Here is an 18,242-nt window from a genome sequence, read left to right on the forward strand (position 1 = left end):
AAAAAGTTTACATGGAGAAATTAAAAATATTCTATTACATTTTACAGAATCTCTGTTTTAAATTACATATAAGTCGACCTTATATTTTCACCCTGCAGAAACTGTTTCAGCCAAAATGGCCAGATTTTGCAAGTCAATGCCAAGTAAATATGTTACTGACTAAACAGAGCACTAAAATGAGATTAGAGATCACATACCAACTTCACCCCAGTGGAACGGGTTGATGCCGCCAGTTGTGCAGTTGTACACTGGAATGTTTTTAGGTCTGAAAAAGAAACAATGTAGTTGTTTATTTTTGGTTAAATCGTATTGTTATATAGTTTTCATAATTTATGTTCATGCCAAGACCTGTGATGTCTCTGTGACCCGGAGAACCAGGCTGCAGACAGAGTGGTGTTGATGACCACATCCACGGGCACCAGGTCAGCCACGGCGTTGTTTGACGCCCTCATTGTCCGTAGAATACCCTTCCCAGCCTGAACAGAAAAAAAACCCCACAATTTTATTCTTTTATTTAGCTTCGGACTGATTAGATACCACGATGTATAAGGTACAGCATGTATTAAGATGTGGCAAAGGAAACTTACCGCTATAAATATTCCACTGGGCCCATTGAAGTTATCAATCCAACCCTAAAGACACAAAATCCTTTGTCAAGAAATTACAGTATTATCAAAGCCTTAAAGTTAGAGCTCTCCATTAGTAATTGTTCCATCTGCTTACGTTAACATTTCAACACAGCAATTTCTCAACATTTCAACACTGCAGTTTCTCAACAAGCCGCAGAAACATGGCATTAGATCGTTCCACATATAAAATGCCGGTAAGTCCTACACAGTCAGTAAAGTTGTAGCTAAATCATACCATCTTGGGTTGAGGACACAGCCAGACTCACTTTACTAGTACAACTAGCAAATTTACAATTTGTTAGCAACATAGCACCATATTATTGTCTTTGTGTTTAGGTATAAAGTATATGTTTAAGTATTTAAGTATAAAAGACTTGGTTATGTTTTCCACTCACAGGGAAGGGCTCTTTCCAGCTGGCCCCAACAATAGAGGGTCTAATAATAGCAACATTGACATCTCCGGCCTCCTGCTGAACCAGGTACTCTGCCAGGGCTTTGGTGAAGGTGTAGGTGTTTGGGCGCTCCCTGATCAACTTCGGGGTCATGACCGCAACCAGATCATCATCCATCCACCTGAAGTAGGTCAGACATGAATGAATACTGTACATATCTACAGGAGAATTATTACATTGAAAACTTGATAGCTGAAAGTTCAATCACGCAAGTAAATTAATAGCTGGGATTTGCAAGAAGGCATGAATGAAACAAGTTTCTATACCAAGGCTAGATCTCATTACTCAACTGACAATTCATCATTTATTATTTTCTACTTGACATTTGTGTTCCTTAGGTAGAGACAGAACTTCTGAGAGTCATTAAATAAACAAGCTTTTAATACAGAGTTAGCAATCTGTTTATCTTTGACAGGTGCAAAACAGGAAATCCTAAGCCACTGTGAACATCAAAATTACTGTGGCAAATGTTAATGCACACTTTTGCAAAAGTGTGCATTTATTTATATCACTTCTATTATACAAATGATACTCAACTTCTGAGTCACTGGTCTAAATCCTGCTATGTAACCTAAACTTTCTAATGCGTTACTAATCTGCTAAAAGTGGCAGCACGGTGTTCAAAAAGACATTTTAGAGAGATGCGGAAATGACATCTGTTCTTAATCTCTTCCCTGGGAGCTTTTAGTGAGGTTTAATCCTAAAAATTACACTCACTCCAGCGTGTCAATGAGCTTGCGGTAGTCCACAGGGGGAGGGTAGATGACTTCTTCTATGAGCTCACGGTCACAGTTAGCGTAGGCAGTGGACACATGAATGAAGATCTCCAGCTGCTTCATTTTGCGAGCCAGTGCCAGCATTTTCTGAGTGGCCAGCACATTCAGCTGCATGGCATCTCTGTGGCAACAAAGAAGAGTTGACAGTTTACCACTTTTCAGCACCATTTATATGCAATGAATGAATGAATGAATGAATGAATGAATATTTCACTTAAAACACTGCATAACAGATACCAGCCCATACAATACTGTATTATATTATACAGATGTATTACAACTTTCTATCGAGGGTTAGGGTAAGAGAATACCACGTGACCAAACTGTTGACATTCCAGACAAAAAGTGGATAGACTATAAAATTAACCACAAAAATGCAGAATTATCATGTTATACCTTCTAAACCCAATTTGGTTTAAATTTCTTATCAGTTTGTGTTGCAGCCTAATATTTCAGTAAGATTTGCTAAAGGTGCACTGTGTAACTTTCCAGGTGGAGGGTCCGTTACTATGGAGATGTTTTGCTTTGCCTGGAATTTCATAATATATTTAACTTGTCTAGTTCCATGAAGACAAGCGCAAATTTGCAAGTCTGATCTGTGGAGAGGTGTGCCTGCAGTAGAATGCATATTTTTCAAGGTATTGTTTTACTGTAAAAACATGTATAATTAAATATTAACCAAGTTTAATGCCATACAATGGCGCATTACAGTGAAAGCAATCTCCCTCACATATCTCCATGGACACAACCAAGTGCTGAACTCTTACCAGAGAGGTTACATAGAGCACCTTTAAAGCCAATATGATTACAGTACATCCTCTTCTTTATTTACTTTACTTTCCTCTCCATCTTTATTTTCTTTCCATTAACTCTCACCTCTCCCACCAACTGTCAGTACTCAATACAACAATGACTTGTATTTGTCTTGTCAAAAGTAAACAGACTACTCACTAAAGTAAGTAAAGTAAGGTGTGTGTGTGAGTGGTTTTGGCAGCAAATGAAACTAAATGTAAATGAGTGAACATTAACTCACTTGAGAGGCTCATTGAAGCGGATGGTAGCTGCACAGTGAAATACTATGTGGATGTTTTCAGTCAGTGTGCTCTGGTCGTCCTGACTCAGACCCAGTTCAGGCTGCGTCAGGTCACTGTTCACAGGGACAATCTTCTGTGCAAAGTCAGGCTGCTCATCATGTAGCTTCTCAAACAACTGGACACAAGCCAGGTAAAGACACATTTTTATGCTCAATAACGCTCATTTGCACAGGACTCTTAAGGCTCTATCATTTGCATAATATTATATAGAGATACCTTGCAGCTGACCATGTCCGTAATGCGGACCTGTGGAGACTGGCCTGCCTTCGGCCGGACCATCACGTACGCAGATCGGACATCCGGGCATGAGCGCAACAGCTTCTCCAGCAGCACCTGGGAAAGTCGGGAAAATAGTATTAGACTTAGACAAACTTTATTAATCCACAAGGGAAATTATTTGGACGCAGTGGCTCACACATCACAATATAATAACAGTAGCAATATAAATGGTAATAATACATTTAATATAAGCAGCCAAATTGGGAATTGAACATAAAACCAAAAATATGTAGTCAGCTGGTGATGAAATATATGCATTACAATACATATAACAAACATTTTTACCAGACATTAGAGAGCAAAATGTTTTAGGGGAATTTACGTCACAAAAATGTCTTAAAACAAACTGAGTGACAGTCTGTCTCTGAATTACTAGAATTACTAGTTTGTCGTCTTTGTTTTGCAGCAGTTTTTTTTCTAGTTGCCTTTTACCTTCCCCATGAATCCAGTGGCTCCAGTGATGAGCACATTTTTCCCTGCGTAATATTCTGGGATGGTCACCATTGTGAGTCTGTCGCGGATTCCTCGACACCACACCACTCCTACCTAAAAGAACACAATACCAAATTATCAGAGGTGAATAATTTTAAACCCGCAAGGCACATGTCACACAGAGGCAGAACAGTGTTGAATCAGAGCAGTTCTTATCAGTCTCTGCATAGATGTTTGACACTACGGATAGATAGCAAGACTATATATAGATAATTCTATAAAATATTAACTAGAATAACCCAAACAGGGCCCCATCTCATCTCTTTGATGTAAGAGAAAAAAAGATTTAAAAAATTCTAATAGCATCACTAAATTTGAATTACAGAACAAAAGTTGTCAAAAGTATTAAAAAAATCTGATACTGATACCAAAATTAGTACTGAAATTTTCAAATTCATTTGGAGTAGGTATCAACACAAAAAAAAAAAAGCCATATTCACAGGACAGATATGAACTTTGAATAGCTTTAGAACAATCCTAAGTTGTTTCAGAACAAGTATAAAAACCACAGACTAGTATACACCCATGGACCACTGGGGAACATATACCTAGGGATTACACAGATAAAAGATCATATTATAATGTAAGAAAGTACTACAAATTAATGTTGAAAATCACATTCTATTGTGTAAATAAAGTTTTTTTTATTATCAATGTGGTCTCGAAATCTGATTGAGTATATTCCTTTTTCCCCCATTTTTAGTATCATGACACTAATACAATACAGAAACATGCTAAAGTGGTTTACAGTTAAAAAATGACTAATATATTAATAATTATCCCAAAAAGCAGCACAAATCACACATGTTTATTTGTATCATAATCACATTAAAATATTTTTATTTATTTACAGTATTTTGAATAAAATAATAGATTTTAGTGTTGTATGATGCATGGTCCACTGCACACAAAGCCAATGTTTGTCCTTTACTCCAGAGTTAATCCAGGTGTTCAGAAACACCCTAAAAGTATTATTTGGAGAAAATATTTGTTTAGTGCTCACAAAGCCTGAATTACTTCGAACTGTCACAAGTTGTCAGCATTTCTTCACCACTCACTGCATTATTATCGCCACATTTTTAAACAAGAGCAATGCTGGCAGTTACAAAAGAATGCAAAATGTTCATTCTAAGACCTTGCGACCAGTTTCCATATACACCTGAGGATTGCATAATTTTAACTTTTTAGTAAGCCTTATGTTAAACCAATGGAGATTTTAAGATGCTAAATACTAGGGATGTGCATTGCCTTGAGTCTAACAATACAACACATATCATGATATACATGTCACGATTTGATATATCGCTAAACTAAAACAATAGATGATATATGGCAATTCATCAATAATTACTTCATGAGAATAAAACTGCATGAAACATAATTACATTTAAAAAAAATCCTGACAACAATGTCAAATGTCAAAATCGATTCATGAATTACGCAATAAAGTATCATGATACATCACTGAATCGATTTTTTCCTACACTCCTAAATACTAAATATAAAAATGAATGTTCATTCAAAAATATTCTGACGCTATTATTGTTGTATGTATATGCAGTGATTGATTCAGCTGTTTTTATTTTGTTAATAACGGTTGTCGTTCAGTCCTGACCTCAATAGACAATGTTTAAACAAGAACTTTTCCTTCTTAAAATAACATTTGATTAACCCGTTTTTCCAGTTTACGTGTGTAGCAATGCCAGGTTTTGTACGCAGAGCTACTTGGGTCATTCATTTCACACACACAGGGTCCTTGATTGTGGCCTTTGGACATCAGGTTTTGTAACATGAAGTCATTGTCAGACTGATCAAAACGTATTGTGTCAAAACATGATTCTTAGAAGTTAAGCCAGTGGGAACAAAAGCCGTTAGCAACAGTGTTATGAGCTACTAGGACAACTGTCCCTTAGGCATTTCAAGCACAAAATACAACGAATCACAAAAAAACCAAACAAACAAAAAAAAAAGACACAATACAAAGAACTGAATTAATAATCAACCAAAATGTCATGGCTTTCCCAGTGAAAAGGCACTGGAGATTTCATGGAAAGAAAGATATCAATCACATTTCTGGATCAGTCAACAGGACAAATAAAACTGAAGTTATATTTATAACTATGCTTCAGGGAATCCTGGATGAACGCCAGGGGGCGTAGTGGGAAGCACTAAATGTGGAGGGATTCATAGAACCAATGTTAAATTTGTAACAGGGCCAACCATAATCATGTTCATAAACACAACTGAGCTTTAACCATTTCCATAACAATAACCCCAGCTATAATCATAACCTGTTTCTAAATGTCATCACTTCAAATGGTTATTCACAGCAGACGTTCCTCCATCTGGCTCCAGAGAACGAGAGAAGATTTGGACATAATTTATAATAATTGTTGCAGTTCACTCCACAATTTTGGCCTAACAATATCCTTTTAATTTATTTTCACATAGATTTTTGCTGTCATTGTCTGTTTTTTGTCCAAGCCAAATATAAGCAGATTTTGTGTCACAATTTATTGACCCATTCATACCATCTAGCACCAACCATATAAAAGGTTATGTTTTATGGCATTTTCTGATCTATTATGTTTTGTTTCATTGATAATACAAGTACCGTACAAGTGCTCCACTGTGTTTTAAAACTCCATACACCTTCACTAGAAACATTTGGATAATTTGAACCCTGGAAATGCAAATCTCTACTAAGCATATGGGAAAGGTGTTAACTTGAAAACTACCGCTACATGACTTCACAAGGTGGAACAGAGCAGGATTACTCAAACATGTGTGAATGAAACAAAACACAATTTGACATGTTTTTGAGGAAGTAACAGCTCACAAGAATCCATTTTGTGTAATACAGGACCTTTAAATGTTACGTCCACACTCCTCATCCCTAAGTTTAGTCCATGAGTGTGAATGAGGGTGAGGCAGTAGTTTCCAGTGGGACCTCTACCTCTGTGCTGCCAGGAGTGAAACAGTTATGCTTTCACTGCCTGTGGACGGTTGGCAGACAATAGTGGGCTCAGATATCCTCCAGCTGACTCCTATCAAGATCGAGTGTTTCCACAATGAGAAAACAAAACAAAGGCTCGCCAATGAACTGCGACGTAGTTTAATAGACCTTTGAGTGAAATATGCAGTAGCAAATATGACTGCATTGTGCTAGGAGTTTACATGGACTTGTTATTTTGTTGAGACCTTTTACCTATACCTTGTAAATGGTACCGGTGACATTTTTATATATCGCTTTTCCACCCTCACGGCTCTCAAATAGCTTCATATCGAGGAACCACTCACTCATTCATACACCAATGTACACATACACTGTTGACGTCGAGAGCAGGATTCAAAACCATCAACTTTCAGATCGGTGGAAAAATGCTCTACAAACTAAGCTTTTGTCACTCTAGTAGTTAGAAGATTTAATCTTTGTTAAATTCTCTATAATAATAAATAAATAAAAATATTCCAAACTGTATTCCTGCATTAACAAGTAACCTGAATTTGCATAACAAAGCTGCGCATACTTTTGCAGTTATGTGCGAAACGTGGCCAGTCACTGAGGGGAAAAAAAAAAAAGCATTCAAAAGCTTCAAAAGGAATTGATTGCTCAACGAATATCAAGCTTCTATAGACAAGTTATCACTATTATATAAAGTCAACAGAGATTTTGTATAGAATCCCCAAGAGAAACATCCCCCAGCTTAGGCCTCAGCTCAAGCATCTGTGACAGTCACCACCAGTGTACAGTCAGACAGACAAGCAAGTTGATCTGCTCCATCTACATTTAATTATTTAATGTGCACACTCAATTCTTCTTAAAGAGGCCCCTGTGTCTGCGCCTAAAATGGATCAAATCAATGTAACATTCAGAGCAAGTCTCAAGACTGCTATACAGGCCTATTAATCAGACAAGACATGAATCTGCAATTGGCCATGACATGTTAATTGCTTGTTACTCAGACTGTAAAATACTAGGCATGTATAATAAAGATTGAGATTAACTACTCCATTACTGGCTTCAGACATTTCACATGCTATACTCCCACATTTCCCTATTGACTGAATTTTATTTTCATAAAAATATCCAAATTGGTATCATCGGGACAAACTCTACACATTCAATCTGTTTTTTCAGCTTTTCCTCTGTGTTAGCTCAGCAGTGCATTGCAAAATACCAAACAGAATTTATGGTAAAACATTGATCTATTGGGACACAAAGTAGTAGTACGTTATGTGGTGGGTGGGCAAATTATTAAAGTATTGATTATATCGTTTACAATGAAATGCAGCGAAAGCAGCTCATTAAAAATGAAAAAACAAAACCAACATTCTGTAAATATCCAAATACAACTGATATTTTAGTATTTTGTTGGAAATTCTACAATCATACATTATCTGATACTTAAACCTCAAAAAATATATTCAGGATCAATACGCATCAATGAATGATCAATGCATCTACGCAGCTATGTGGCAACTAAAATCTGTGACACAGTTTAAGCCCAATAAGCACATTGAAAATGCAAAATGCAGCTAAATACTTTCATAATTTGGTTTATAAAGTTTCAGATAGATTTTAAATGAAATTATAGGTTTTGGGCTCATTAGTCACAACATAGCTGATTAGTCCTGAGCAAACTTGCCAACTTTTAATATTTTTTTCAGAAAGACTGGGAAAAATGAATGAAAAATTTACTTCCAGATCCAGGGAGTGGGCGGTCAGTGTTAAGCTCCATACTGGCCACCCATACTTTTGGAAATGATCTTCTAACACATCAAACCAAGATTTAAAAAAAAAACTTTAACTCCAAACTCCATGCCACTATCACTGACATTGCTAAAGTGATAGTGATGGTGATGTGAATGGCATGTACTGGCCCGAATACTGGGACATTTCAGCAGGCATGAGGAATGTCATGAGGCCCTGTCCTGTAGCTGTATCACTCCAAACATCGCCACTAGCAAATCCAGTGTCACATGTGGACTGAACCCAATTTACACTTATTTTACCAACTCGTAAATCCATCAGTTCATCTTCTCATACACTACTTTTATCACTCTCTCCTTGTATTGGCGCAACAATTGGAGAAAATCAACACACACACTGCTCTGGTGATACTGGAGACTACACACTGAAACTAGAGAGTAGAACAACAGGCAAAGCAAAGGCAACAGATCTTGTGCTTGTCATTACATGCAGCTGTCTCCTATCATTAACACAGCCAGTAGTCAGCAGCCATTTGCACAGCAGGACACCATTCAAACCACAATTATTGACTTGACAGCCTTTAATGTGATTACAGCAAAAGCTCAAGAGTCAATTAAAAATGGAGGCAGTTTTAAATGGTGCCTTCTCACCTCTGCTAATGTGGGTTTAAAACTAGTTCATGCATGGTCAACCTGTAGAGATACTAACTCAGTCCTGTTTTAAGGCAGAATATATTAGTGAAGTAAAATTCTTAAGTGCAATACGGTTCTAAATAAGGTTTTTAATGTCAAAGGTAACAAATTAAATAGCTTAGTTCTCGTGGTAGAAACAGCACCACAGCTTGGGAGGGTGCAAAAAAAAAAAAAAAAAAAAAAAAAAAAAAAGAGAGAAAAAAAATCTAATTATAAACTTGTAATGCTATCAAGAAGCAACCTTAAACCTCTTACATAAGGCAAACATTTCCACATAGGCCTGTAGATAACTGATGGGAAAATGTTATTTCATAATTAACGCAAGAAATGTAAAGGAGAAAACTGTGGATGCTGCTGCTCAGTCAGAAGTTTGCACACGGGCCTCCCTGTGCCACTGTGGACAGGATCAAAAATACTGGCACTGGAAATCACGATCGAGTTTAGTTGCTTTGTAGTTGGAGTTTTCAAGAACATTTTTTCTGTACACGTATGCTCACATGGCTTCCTTCCTCTTCACGCATTTCACGCTGTCACCCCTCCGCCGGCTCGCGCCCCTGAATGCTCACGCTTTTGATCATCCGATGAATAAAACACTATAATCAGCAAGTACATATAAGGAATTGTGTACGTACCCGAAATGCGCAGCGACCCCGGCTCTGGAAGTCGGAGTGAGGTGTGGCGTGGACCCTGCGGTGGTGGAGAGAGACGGAGAGCAGCAGCAGCAGGAAGCCCGCAGAGAGCAGCTCGAGAGCGGGGAGAAGCGGGGAAATGAGCCGCCTGACGTCAGACACTCCGGAGCTCTGATAGGACACGGCTCACGTCTGGAGGGGGCTTTTACCACACCTACTGGCACCACGACTTCAACTTCAGAAACACAGTTGACACCAGAAACTACAGCATTTCAACCAAACTCATACACTGTAATGAAACAAAACAACAATACAGTCATAGGGAGTGAGACACAGTTTAATGCACTTGGTTCACCTTTATTATTTTTTATAGTTCATCAATGCCTATTTTCACCTATACATTTATCCAAGAAAAATACAATACGAACTTAATTTTTTATAACAGTGATGCTGAGAAACTGTTGCTAGAAACTTTTCCCATAACCACACAGAAAAGAGGAAAAAGTACGCCCCCTTGTGTTTATTCCCAGGAAACACCAGTGGAGCTGCATAGTACAGTTATGATTTGCAAACACAGTAGACTTTATTGACAAAACCACAAACTTTATTACCGATTTAATACATAATGTAAGGCATAAATAATATAGTGCAAGTGTAGCATCAGTACTTAAAAGTGCACTGTATGACTTTTCTAGTGGAGGGTCCATCAAATGCTTTTCTCCATGGAGACATTATTGATTTTGTCTGGAATGTTTCACAGGATGTTATTAAACATTTCCATCATCTTTGGAGCTAAACCACGCTAAGTTACAGGTCAGATCTGTGGAGAGGCAACCCCACTAACAGTCAGAATGACAGTCCAATGAGATTCATTTGGTCTTCTGATATTTTAAGTTATTAGGTTCTTTTTTTAAACCTAGAGTTTTGTTTCATACCTGACAGTTTCGACTGTCGGCTGTTGTCCTGCCTCCACCGGTAGGAAGACAGCGCCAAAACCTGTTAAATCAGCTGACCAGACACGTCATAGCAACATCACGTGGCCACTCTGAGGAAGATCGCTAGTGAGTAGTCGAAACTGTCAGGTATGACACAAAACTCTAGGTCTGAAAAAATAACCTAATAACATAAGTCAGAATGACAGTTTTTCTAGGTATTAAGTTATAATACCATCTGTTGAATAAATGCAAGGTAGAGCTGTTTAATGTCATACTGTGGAACATTCTAGGCAGAGCAATGACATATCCATAGAAACAAGCAGGGGACGGACCCCCAACAGAAAAATTACACAATGCACCTTTAAGATGATGGAGCCCAACAGTTTGTTTAAAACACTACATTGGCGACGCCTTCATCTTGGGTCTCAGTCTCCACAAACTGCACCACGCCTGTAAGAATAATTAAATAAATGTTTAAAAGAAATCATGAGCATGGCCTTTGAAACACAGCCCAGTGTCTCTTACCCTTGAGGCTGGCACTCCAGGTTGTGGGCACATGGGCAGTGATCCCGAGGCCCCTCCCTGTCCCAGGCCAGCATGTCCATGAAGAGGTTGGGCTGGTTCATACAGGACTCTCCCCTTTCTGGTCTGGGGTTACACACAGGGAACAGCAACTCTGGAAGTTGGAAAGACACAGCACAAAAATTACACCTAAAAACTCATATATCCATCAAATATATGTAACAGTGTGATCATCCTTTTTTTATATATATATATTTTTTTATATTTTTTATTATGTAGAGGGTTGAATAAATATCTTCCATGAGTCATTCCATGACTCATTACAGATACAAACTAACTACTGAAGTGGTTAACTCTGCTATTTATTAATTGCAGCTTAGGATTTTTAACAATATTGTACATTTAGACTATTTTTGGGGGGATATTCCTGTTTTAGGGTTAATGTGTCAGTGGTATAGAATAGTTTCATATATATAATAGTACAATATTTATTGTACTGTGAGGTTCATTTACATTTTGTGGAGGCTATCAAAACTGTTAATATGCTACTTTTTCCCCTTAATATGCCTTGACAAGACTTAATCCATAGAACTAAGACTTAAAAGTGCTTAGAAGTGTTATTTCTTCATGCAGTCTACACTGAAATGGAGTAAAGACTCATGGTCTATGTAGTTCCCTCTGTCTTGTTTTAGCTATAGGTGCACCACCCTTAATATAAGCAAAGAGACTTGTAATTCGATATATTGTGATGGTCCACGATATTGTTGTGAGAACTTTGACAATATTTCAGTTATTGTTTCATCCCTAATGGAAAGTTAATGGAAAGTCATCAATTTCTTATTTGGCTTGAACAAATAGTGCTCTCTTGAAATATGTTCTCTAGTGTAGTTTCAAAAAAAGGCTAACACAGAGTCTGACCTCTCTGGAAGGCACAGCATAGATCTCGTTTGCAGTCTCTTTGGTCCTGGCAGATGGTTCCCTCCTCTCCACTTGTAGCATTCACAGTGCACTGGCCCCACACACACATCTGATCATTACAGCACTCCTCGTCTTTAGTGCAGGGCTACACACAAATATATGCATTAATTACCACAATGTTAAAATACAATGCGCCATAGACTAAAAACCAGGGTTCACTCTCTGTAATAAAACTCTGTGGTTTCTTTGTATAGAGCAGACAAGAGGCAGGATGTGGCATGCTGGGGAAAATAAACAACATGGAAGTACTTAACGCTCATTTAGACATTAAAGCTAAGGACAATAAAGCCAGGCAATGAAGTTAAAGACAGTATATGAAAGATTAGCTGTCATTAAAGAGAGCTTTGGTCCAGTGTAGCTAACCATATCTGTCGGTATGCATGGCAGACATTTCGAGTTCTCTATCTCATACAGGCAGTATTTCAGCTCGCCGCAATCCTCATCCACCATGCATTCCTGAGAAGAACAGAAGACACAAATGAAAACATAAATATACAATCAAGAAGTGAATGGATAGCCAGGTTTCCAGAAAGGACAATAGGCTCCGGATCAAACTCCACTTCAAAAACTCTATTGGTAACATCTGCCATATTTGCCACAGGTGTCCATACAGACGGGTAAGTCAAACAATACAACAATGTAAACAAACGTGCAGTGGAATTACTCAACAAGTGGGTGGGCTGTTACCAATACATTCATTTTATTTTAATTATTCTCATTGAATTTAATTAATATCCAAGTTTCAGGATACGATATCGTCACGGTATGAACCTCACAGTACGATACTTACTGCAATATCATGGGGAAGTTCACGATATGGTGGTGAGGCTCACGATTAGGGTTGTAACGATATCCAAATCTCTCGGTACGATGTTTTCACGATGTACATCTCACGTTACGATGTTTATTGCGATATTTTGTGGAGGCTAATAAAACTGTTACTATGCAACTTTTTCCTCTTAAAATGCCTTGACAAAACTTAACCCAAAGAACGAAGACTTAAAAGTGCTTAGAACTGTTATTTCTTCTTGTAGTCTGCGCTGAAATCAAGCAAAGGACCATGGTCTATGTAGTTCACTCTGTCTTTTTTTAGTTATTGCTGTATCATAACTTTTAATTTAAGCAAAGAGACTTGCAATTCGATATGGGGTCTGGTCAAGCGGTAACGGAGGGAAACAGGGGCAGATTTTTTACAATCAAATGGCTCTTATTCAGAAACTAGAGGGACTATTGAAATAAGTAAGGTATCAGAATGTAGGAAAGAGTTAACACTCCAACAAGGTAAAGTTAACCCTGTGATATTCTTTCAAGTTGTTGACAAAAAATTAAAAAACTCATGTCGATAAAGGAGGGAATGAAATATGCAGCACTTTTTGGGCAATAAATACAAACAGCGATAACTTACATATCCTTAACAAACTGGTTTGAATATTTTTTTGTAGTTTTCTACCATATGGTCCAAGATTAGGTTGAAAAACCTCTTACTTTTTGAGTAATTAATTTTTTTATTAAGAAAGGTCATTGCAACGGAGGGAAAAGTAACAGAGGGAAAATTGTGCAAGCGAGTAGAAGGTGCATGATTTTGCATAATTTGTCAGCTTTTTCTTCCAAATACTTTAATATTACTTCAGAATGAAAGGTAACTATTTCTATAAAATATGTCAGTCCTTCCAAGTAAATTTTTATCATTTAAAATATATATATATTTTTTAAATCGTATACCTTCATCAACAGTTCAAAGATCGAATAACACAAGATATGATGAAATACATTAGTTTATTTACATGATTTGCAGGTCTTTGAAATTTGGGAAATAATTTTTGTTCCATGTTTCATACATGGTATGTTTAAAACATATGTAACTTTAGAACCAAAAACGGTACAGAAAAAAGGTAAACAGTTTCATAAACTAGAGTACATATGTATCTGTTGAATAAATTTTTATATCAGATGCATTAACTTGAATTTTTGGCCTTGCTGTTTACTTCTGCTTGACCGGGCCCTATGCTGTGATGGTCCACGATATTATTGTGAGAAATCTACAATACAATATCATGATAGTTCGGTTATTGTAACATCCCTATTTATCGCCCTATCCACAGTTCCAGAGTTACTGTTTTGGTAAATGTCAGATGGACGTCACAATGCCATCTGAACCCAGTAGATGGCAGTTGTAACAGTACATCTCTTTAACTGTCAAGACAACAAAATAGACTGTATAACAAAGCTTACTGTTTATTGAAACTAATCTTATTGTAAAGAAAACGCAGACAGTGGCATGGTGCTAGAGATGGGAAGTTATAAAATGTCTGTGTGAACGTTCATTGCAGTGCATCATCATAAATCATACTATTAAGCTAAACGTTTTCTAGTACATTGAAACCAGTCCTTTCCAAAAACCTTGGGCATGCACTTGTATTAGGAACATTTTAGAGCCCATTGCTCACAAATGGTTTTTGTCTGGTTTCCATTTATACAGTGGCAAACTTACACTGGACAAGAAGAAAGTAATATAAGTAATAGAGATGTATAAAAGTCACTGTACTGGTTTGCTAGAAAAGAGAAATTGCAGAACTGTTATGCAGAAATTCAGTACTTTAAATGTGCATAGTGCAACTTTTTTTTAAACAGATCTACCTTACATTTATTCAGTTACAGATGGTTTTATTGCTCAAAGACACCTAGAAAAACAGAAACTTGGTCTGGTTTGGTGTCCATGAAGATAGAAAGATTTAATACCATACTTTGAAACATTTCAGGCAAAGCAATAACATCTCCATGAAGAAAAGCATTTGACGGGCACTTCACCAGAAAAGTTACACAATGCACTTTTAAATATTCCAATAGCGAAGTGACATTGTCCTTTCTCTCGTAATTTAGACGTCTGAATTGCTATTTGCCTCTGTAAGGAAAATATCTCATTTCACAGCCCCATCTGGCCTGTAACAGACTATAGTTTCCGTGGCTTTTCTTCCAGCAGACCTCTCTATTAATGTAACCACTTCTGGGGAGCTGCCAGGAAAGATCAAACCCACTGTTATGCCACAGCAATAATGACCTAAATCTGCTTTGGACATCAGCTTTAGCTCAGAGAAAAGAGTGAGGTAATGATCATCAGATGAGATCATTCATTATTCACATTTGAATAAAGGCTGCTTTTCAGTTTAAGTTAGGATGAGAACTTAGTCACATTTTAACTGATCATATAGTGTAAACATTGCATTGATCAGTTCAGAGTTTTTGATCAAGAGGTTTTCAAGCTATTATTTCTGTATTTTATTTTACATGTACATTTGTACAAAAAGACCTCATTTGACCCCAATCTCTTGCTATTTTTTCATTTATATTTTTGCTCTTTGTTATTATATTTTATTGTGATGTGGACACTACTGTATCCAAATAATTTCTTTTATGGATCAAAAAAGTTTATAAAAGTCTAAGTCCATTCTGAAACAGATGAAGCATGTGTTCTGGTGGGCACTTTGGAGGCATAAAAATGAATCTTGCTGGAGCGGAAAACAGTAATTTGTTGTTTGAGTTGGGCGAAAAAAATCCTGCTTTGATGTAAAATTGGAATTGTTGAGCAATGCAGACAGATACGCATAATTTACCCCTAAACATTCGGAGAAAATGTGTAGTTTTATCAGACTCACATGGTCAGTACTCTTCCAAGGGCCTGTGACCTCCATGTGGATGTGTGAGAGGCGTGTCTCTCCAGTCTGATTATTGGTTTTCTGTAAAATAGTACAAGGAATGACATATGAAAACAATCACGAACGAGAGTAAAAGCATTTTAGATGGCAAAGCAAGGCAAGTTTATTTGTATAGCACAATTCGTACACAAAGTAATTCAAAATGCTTTACAGGATAAGAAAGACATTAAAATCACAATACAAACAAATAAAAACACGAATACCATAAAAGAGATGAGAGTGTAATAAAAACCGTTCAGTCATATGCACAGCTAAACAGAACTGATTGTAGCCTGGAAATGCTATAATTGTGCAATCAACTTTATTTGGTCACCTTAATGGTCCTGTCCAGGACAGATCTGTCACTGGTGCCATTATGACGACTGAGATGGAAATCCAAAGAATTGGATTTAGCACTTTCGGTGGTTATCTATTACATAAAAAATACAAGAACAATTAAAATACAATTCAAACACAGTATTAAACTACAACATATTATGTACATCATTATTTTACATTTTGTGTTTTTAAATAGCACAATATTGAAATGGGTCCATTAACTTCCTGTTCAAAACTTGACTTTACCTGTCTTTATTATTGAAAAATGACTGTGTGGCATTCTTTGAACTCTTGTTTCATGTTTCATTTTATTTAATAATTGCAAGTAAGAACAGCAAAGGGCACTATAAGCCTATATTAAAACATATATTAAAGCCAATATTAAACTCTTGAAAAAAATAACCACTCAACCACACAGTTTCATCTAAAATTAAAAATAGTCTCTCATCAAGTCTCAACATGTGTGATGCCATATGTCAAAAGCTGAGGTGAGGGTAGACAACTTCTTAAGTGACAAAATTTACCTACATTCACTCCATCATCTTGGCCTAAGCAAAAGTACGACTGTGTGCTCCGTAGTTCAACAGGCACAGCAGCCCTGGTTTAGAGCCTGCCCGGTGTCTGCTGCTCGGTGAGTGGTGCGTGCGTAATGGGTGAGTCAGACCTGGTCCACGGCCTCCTCCAGGATGTGCTGCGTGTCCTCCATTAGCTCCTCCACCTCTCGGAACATGTCGTTGAGACTCAGCGCGGGCTCGTCCGGTTCTTCTGGGAGGACCATCGCTCCGCTCAGTGCCAGTAAAGCCACGGACAAGGACAGCAGCGTGATACGGGACATCTCTCCTCTGTGCGGTGTGTCTCCAGACCGGAGCAGCGGCTGTGAAGGAGTGACACAGTCAGGCGCGCACAGCTGGACCACTTTTATTTGGAAAGTCTGACAAGTACCGCTGTGGGGAAAATAACTGCAGCCAATCAGCATTAATGGCGTGGCAAACTTAAAAAACTATAGCCTATAACTAAATGTCATACGAAAGAGACCCAGTAATATAGATGCACGGAAGTTATGCGATTTACCCCATACCTTCTAGTAGCATTTGTTTAAAAAAAAAAATAAAAAATTCATACCTTTATACTTTTAAAAATGTTTTAGCAATAATACAACCCACCTGCATTTGTTATTTGTGAGAATAAAATTTGCACATAGGCTATTTCAGGCCTAAAATATAAACCCCTTAGCCCAAAAGAAACAGCATTTTATACCGCTAATCTGGCACTGGTCTGAGCAATTGACAGACTCCTAATAATAATCTAATTGAATTTGATCAAATCTACTGACAACATATCTCTGCCCACACGAGGGCAGTGTAGGACAAGATAGTGAGACTAAAGCCAAGCCAGCAGTAGCAAGCATTCAAAGCATTCATATTAGAAATATGCCTATATAGATAATCTATTTTGTTATTACATGTAATAGCTAGTTTAGGACAGCTACCGTCTCCAACTCAGAGACAAATATTCAGGTCTATAAAGCAAATGGGCTCTGAAACATAATTAAATGTGTACGCCTATTTATATGCATTCAAAATTAATTTAATATATACATTATTAAGAATTCAGATATGATGGTACCAGTCAATCATTTGTCAATACACTTTCTCAGCAAAATAAGTGGGTGTCTGTCTCTTTCATAATAAAACCACCCTAACTCTATTATACTGATGGCATTTATTAATAGTTATATTAGTTAGACCAGTTCGTATGCTATTTATTTATTTTTTACTGTCACATAAGAAAGTGCCCTTTTCAAAGAACCTGTTAGAATTTATGAGATTCTTTAAATATTTAACTATTTTATTTTGGCATGGGATCAAAGCGGAAGTCTTGTGTGTGTACAGCAGCGGTGCTCTGACTGAAACACGCCGCGTTTATCCTGAGGAGCAGAGGAGTGGAGCGCTCTTCTTTTACTTTCACAGAAACCAACCCGTCGGGACTTTTATTGGGATACACTGTGGACAAAAACAC

At 37.3% G+C, this 18,242-nt stretch overlaps 2 protein-coding genes across 2 annotated transcripts; both read right to left on the reverse strand.

Annotated features, from left to right (window-relative positions):
- Positions 1-29: 29 nt before the first annotated feature.
- On the reverse strand, positions 30-9,903 carry LOC110169347 (fatty acyl-CoA reductase 1-like). Its single transcript, XM_055159744.1, has 9 exons — positions 9,761-9,903; positions 3,663-3,776; positions 3,168-3,284; positions 2,891-3,066; positions 1,799-1,978; positions 1,025-1,202; positions 588-632; positions 349-476; positions 30-265 (listed from the first exon to the last, which is right to left on the reverse strand). Exons 2-9 carry the CDS (start codon positions 3,732-3,734, stop codon positions 190-192), a joined length of 972 nt encoding a protein of 323 aa, XP_055015719.1. The 5' UTR covers positions 3,735-3,776; positions 9,761-9,903; the 3' UTR covers positions 30-189.
- Positions 9,904-10,093: 190 nt separating this feature from the next.
- Positions 10,094-17,122, reverse strand: LOC110169477 (dickkopf-related protein 3-like). The gene is made up of 7 exons (XM_055159745.1): positions 16,888-17,122; positions 16,219-16,314; positions 15,846-15,926; positions 12,556-12,648; positions 12,133-12,277; positions 11,218-11,368; positions 10,094-11,142 (listed from the first exon to the last, which is right to left on the reverse strand). Exons 1-7 carry the CDS (start codon positions 17,056-17,058, stop codon positions 11,118-11,120), a joined length of 762 nt encoding a protein of 253 aa, XP_055015720.1. The 5' UTR covers positions 17,059-17,122; the 3' UTR covers positions 10,094-11,117.
- Positions 17,123-18,242: the final 1,120 nt, after the last annotated feature.

Source organism: Boleophthalmus pectinirostris, unplaced genomic scaffold (genome assembly GCF_026225935.1).
Source record: "Boleophthalmus pectinirostris isolate CB_2022bp ecotype Guang Dong unplaced genomic scaffold, ASM2622593v1 HiC_scaffold_268, whole genome shotgun sequence".
NCBI classification, from domain to species: domain Eukaryota; kingdom Metazoa; phylum Chordata; class Actinopteri; order Gobiiformes; family Gobiidae; genus Boleophthalmus; species Boleophthalmus pectinirostris.